General features: G+C 48.6%; 1 protein-coding gene across 1 annotated transcript in view; it reads right to left on the bottom strand.

The window, feature by feature from the left end:
- Nucleotides 1-5,690, bottom strand: part of gpc4 (glypican 4) — a 37,557-nt gene that overhangs the window by 7,591 nt on the left and 24,276 nt on the right. Inside the window, exon 2 of the mRNA XM_017419797.3 lies at nucleotides 4,872-5,030. Coding sequence (XP_017275286.1) covers nucleotides 4,872-5,030 — 159 coding nt within the window. The remainder of the gene's footprint in view (nucleotides 1-4,871; nucleotides 5,031-5,690) is intronic.

Raw genomic sequence — 5,690 nt, forward strand, 5'->3', positions numbered from 1 at the left:
CTCCCCCCTCCCGTTGCTGCTGACTCTTGTGGACAAACCCTTCAGTCTCACTGCAGTATCTCTGGGTGCCCACTGCGGGGCTTTGAAATGTAAAGTTCCCATGCTCTCACAGGGGGGAGTCACTAAATGCTTTCTGCCACCAGTACACCACACACACATTCCAAGTACCGCTGTCACTTCCACTTCAGACTGACACATTAAAAAGAAAAAATGAGATAGGGGAGGGGTTAGGGCATCTTGCGGAGGGTTAAGTTGAGGGCTTTTTTACCTCCAAATCCCCACTGTGTCGCCAAGGATACCGGAAACACTGCAATCCCCCCCACCACCGCCCCCTCCCTCTCCCGACACACACACACTCACACACAGTGAGCCAGGGGAGAGGGCACCAAGTTCCACGCTCCACTGACAAAGATTAAAACAAAATGGCCCACCCCCACCACTGGAATGTCATAGTAGGCACAAGTTGAAAGTCAGTGAATAGAGACTGAAAAGGAGGAGGAGGAGGAGGAAGAAGAAGCATGAGGACAACGCTAAACTTCTATTTCCTTTTCACATTTCATTAAAGTAATGACGCCAGTACGCTGAGTGGAACTGAAGCGAACCCACAGGCCCAAAAAAAAAAATAAAAAAATAAAAAATAAAAAGTGAGCGGCGCGACGTGCGGGGTGTGTGTGCGTGAGTGATGGCAGCACTCGGGCCTCCTGGTCCAAAGCGGCATTACTCAGGCATGTTGCATTGTCATTAAAAACCAGTTTATGACACGCGGCCGCCCGCCAAGAGGCCGAGGAGCTGAAAACTCCCCAGAAATTTTTCCACGAAAAAAAGAAAGAAAGAAAGAAAAAAAAAAAAGTGCTCATCACTCAGCCAGCAGAGTGAGAGAATGTGGGTGAAGGGTTGAACGGGGGGGGGACAGACAGACAAGAGAGGGAGCTTCGGCTAACGGAGAAGACGGATGAAGCTCGCCTCGGAGGACCGTTTCTCCTCCTCCGCAGCGACGTGTTGCAGAGAGGAGCCTTTATTAAGAGCAACAAGCGTCGCTCCGATCCATCACGGGAAAAGAGGAGCTGACCCAACGATCTCCTCCCACTTCCTCCCGCAAGGAGCTCCCCCTCCTCCTCTTTTCACCCCCACACCACCCACCAGTGGCCTTATAAACTCTGCTCCTCCCAGTCCCAGCCCAGGCAGTAATTGCATCCTATTTGTGCCAATTAGTCGCCGAGCTTCTTTCCCCCTCTTTTCTTATGGGATGGGATTCTGTCCCTCCTGCTGTTGGAGCTCACCGCTTCAGATGGACGTCTCTTGTTTTGTGTGTGTGTGTGAGTGTCTGGAGGCAAAAAGAAAAAGGTGTGTGGGGGGGGGTCTTAATCCAAGTGCTTAATTCCCAGACATGGACTTGCACTGCTTGGACGGGGTCACTGCGGCAGGACAGACAGGCTGAGGCCCAGGACAAACACACGGTGACGAGACGCAGAGAGGGGAGAACTATTTCTGGCTCTGGTCTTAATTGGCCGTGACTCCTCGCTCCAGGCACATGATGAGTGCAGGCCTGAGTCGCACACACCCGCTTCCTGACTTCGCTTGGGAGCGCGAACGTGTGTCACAGCGGCGGCCTCCGCGCGTGCAGCCGCAGCTGCGTTTACGCACGCGTGGTAGGCAGATGGCCGTCACCGCCGCAGTAACGGAAAACGGAACCGTAAGGGCTTCTGCCTCTGCCAGTTTCAAAGAGTGGGGGAGAAAGGAGAAAAAAAAAAAAAGAGGGGTTCCTTCAAGTTGTCTCAATGTGACAACGGGGACATAATGGGACGGCAATCTGAGCCTGTTATGGTATCTAGTGAGAGAGCTGAGCTAATGGCTCAGGTAGAGCAGCACAGCAGGCCTTTGTAAAGAGATCCCACATCTAACAGCTCAGAGAGAGCAGCAACCTGCCTGCGGTGATGAAGGGGGGGGGGAATGAAGTGTGAAGATGAGTTTTACTGTGTCCTCGGGGCACCACCCTTTCTCAGGCAGCCAACCCAACCACTTCTTAAAAATATTCCCACACCATTTTAGGTCTGGTCTTTCGCCCCAATAAACCGAGCCGACGTGTGTCTGCCTGAAACATCTGGAGCGTCAATAAACAGCTGTACGGCTTGTGTTTTGGGTCCTCTTGTTTTCTGGTTCCTTTTTAGGGGTCGGGTTTGCAAGTGAAAGAGAAGCATTCAGGGGTAACGAGTGACATTTATCTGCCGATGTGTACTTCACAGTTTCAGTTTTTAAATACGTGAAGCTAAAATATCAAACCAAAGCAGAAAAGCTCGAAACGATCCTCGGAGCTTCAAAACATTTTCTCTGGAGACTAGAGCCAATAAATCACAGCTCTAACTATGTTGGAGGCTAAAAGCTGAACTTATAATGACCTGACTGAATGCAAACCTTGTTTTATTCAGAGTTTTAATCTAATGATCATGTGCCACTAATTGTCCGAAGGTCGAGGCTGGTACCCAGCTGCCCCGACATGTTAGACAGGCGCCAACCATGTTTGGTTTTAAAACACATTTGTTTTCATTGGCTTTCAGTTCATCACAAGAGTAGTTTTATTGCTTTTATCATTTATTTATCATTCGTTTTAATTCTCTTTTGTCTTATATGGTCTCCTGTGCTTTTTTTTCTTTTATTTATTCAGTCTTTATCTCCCGCTGCCACGAAAGGCGAGCGGCCGTGTGATATAGCTCGGCCAATTTTACAGACACCGAGCTGAAGTTCGGGGTGGTCGTAGCAGAGCGTTCTGTCCGACACGTCCTCTGAGCGCTAACACTTTGGCGTGCAAGGCGGCGGACGATGTTTACATACGGAACTTTGAACAACGGCAGTCGTTTTAAAAAAAATGTGCTTTCTAAATGATCTGGAATAGGATCTAAAGGTTCATTTTTACACAGATGTAAACTGTACATGTGAAGGTATCTGTTGGACGCCGTCTGTGCGGGTGGGTTTTAGTGTGGTAGTTCTGCCCGGTTACCAACTACGCAATGAGACTCAATCAAAGCTAAAACCAAAGACAGGCCAATTAATCATCTGACCAATTTGTCAGCCCAATAATTTTAATCAGATAATTGCAATTTGAAATAAATAAGCAGGTAAATTTGTCGTCTGCAACAAGGAAGTAAGGAAACAAACAAAAGAAAAACACCATAAACATGTAGAATCACCTGAAGAGTCACCAACACCAGATCTAAACAAAGTTCTTTAAGTGGGAATGCTCTTTTGTAAATATTTTAAGTGTCAATAAACAAAACATTTATTTAACTTAAGCCAACGTGTTATAATTCTGTCAAACAGAAATAGATTGATCAGCCAAAATCGACACTTTTTATCTGCATCGGCTGCCCCGATTTCTGAAGATCGGCCTCATCAGCCATGGAGGAACCCGCATCAGTCGACCTATAGTTGGGGCTTCTTCTTGATGTCGATCTGGTGGAAAAAAAAAAAAATCCCCTACAGCCTCCAACTCAGGAGAACTGAGATCTTTAAAATCTACGTGATCATTGGATGTTGAATGCTTGGATAAGCTCGGCGCGCGGACGAGAAAACTTGGAGCTGAAGCCACGCTCATGTTGAAAGCAGATGTTCTTATAGTTATGCAAACCCCCGGAGAAAACAAACAGTCTCGTCAATTGTGGTTCCAGTTTCAGTTCCATGTAAAAAAGTCGCTGAAAATATTCAAACACATAAAACACTGTTACAGTAAGGCAGCCCACAGTTTCCTAAGCGTGAAACTAAATTTGCCTATTTCTTCAGCTTTTACAGCTTCTCATGTCTGCAATTAGACTTTTTAAAGCACAAAGTGACGGATCGCTCGAACTCTGTCCTGAAATTATTCAGCTCAAGTTATCCGTTCAAAAAGACTCGTATAGATGGTGGAAGGCACGGATTAGTGTCAGATTTTCAATATAAAAGTCAAATGGAAAAGATAAAGTGGTCTGAGGGGATTTTTAAAGAGTGAGGCATGAGATGGGTACAAAGGGCAGGGAAGAGAGGAAAAAAAAAAAAAAGAAGAAGAAGAAGAGGGGTGGGACGGCCCGAGCAGCCACTGCATTCCAGCACGTCACATTGCTCTTAACATCTGGCTGCAATACACACGCTCCCCGTTACAGTCTAGCCCTCGCTGCCTTTCACAGACACACAGGATCTGAGGGTCTCTGACCTGCAAACGCACGGAAACGTACAAGCACGCCGCGCCGCGCCGAGCTACGCACGTAATCTCCTTTAACAAGCAAGATTCCAGCGGATTGAAGATCAAACGCTGGTCGATCCACTCGGGCCCTCATCGTCTCCGCTCGGTCTTATCAGGCTTCACTGCAGCGCTTGGAGAGGGGGTACGGTTGAGGGGCTGTGGGGTGTGTGTGTGTGTGTGTGTGTGTGGAGGGGGGGGAGGTATTCCAAGCTGCCCCTTCTTCCTCTGTGAGTCAGCACTGCTGCACGTTCCCATGCACTCCGGTCGTCGGCGGAGGGGAAACCTGATCCCAATATTTACAGGCGTACACACATGTGCTCACACACACACACACACACACACACACACACACACACAGAAGAACAGGAAGTACAGAGAAGACAAAAATCTGAAGATGTGTGTGGTCCGTCTGCGGGCATGCATCATCTCTCTGGAGAGAGGAGGGAAGCTGGTGCAGCGGGGTGGGGAGGTGGAGGGGTATGACCAGGCAGGGAGCTGAGACGCTGAGAGACAGGTGGACAGGCCCGAGGACACAGACTGGCTGTCTCTGCTCTGAGCAGCGCAGCGGCAGGTGGAGGGGACGGTCGAAACGCAAGCGGCAGCACGGTGTAGTGGGAGAACTCCGGCTGGCGAGAGTGTTTGTGCAAGCGTGTTTGCTTACTGTCGAAGTGGTTGTGCCTCTGTTTGAAGGTGGATTGTAGGCCGGTGCTAAGCTTGGACACGGGGGCTTTGATCTCCGAGTGGCTCTGCTGGCTCAGCTTCTCCTCCAGCTCCACCGTGCAGCAGGAGAAGCTCTGCGGGCACACTTTCAGGGGGGCTCCTGTAGGAAACAGAGAGACGGCGCTTTATTAACCAATCGTCACGTGATCAAGGACAGCCGTTAAAGAATCAGAGACCAAAGAAAAATCGGCTAGGCAGGCACAGAAACTTTTACAGCTAAAACTCTTCAAATCCAACACACCTTGCCTGGTAAAGCCCCTCCACAACACTTAATTGCAACACTCAGCTAAAGCGGTCTTAAGCTGACCACTTTACAGAGTGCTGCTCTTATCCTGGCACTCCTCAGTCCTGATTGATAGCTCAGTGCTGGAGCTTTTTCTGAGTGTTGTGTCCTTCTAAAAGACAGGTTTTTTTTTTTAAAGAAGAGGGAAAGGATTAACTCTTCCCCCCACTCTGCAGGTGAGAAGCAGCAGCCTCGGGCAGATTGAAGCAGGTACACGAGAGGCACGCGGCTTTCCCGTCGTTATCTTCCTAATGTGACCCTTCAGTATCAACCGCTTCTAATCTTTCTACGCAAACAAACAGAACTTTATCTCATTTGAAACTTTTGGTTTTTTTTTGCAGCAACATCTGGAGCAAACGTGTTCCCACATTCGTACGAGTTATCCGAGCCTTTAACATGCTTTAACGCCGTTGCCACCTTAAACCGGACACCGTCAGCTTTGTCAGGACGGAATATAACATTCAAAATAAAGCGGGG

Source organism: Kryptolebias marmoratus, linkage group LG9 (assembly GCF_001649575.2).
Source record: "Kryptolebias marmoratus isolate JLee-2015 linkage group LG9, ASM164957v2, whole genome shotgun sequence".
In the NCBI taxonomy this organism is placed as follows: domain Eukaryota; kingdom Metazoa; phylum Chordata; class Actinopteri; order Cyprinodontiformes; family Rivulidae; genus Kryptolebias; species Kryptolebias marmoratus.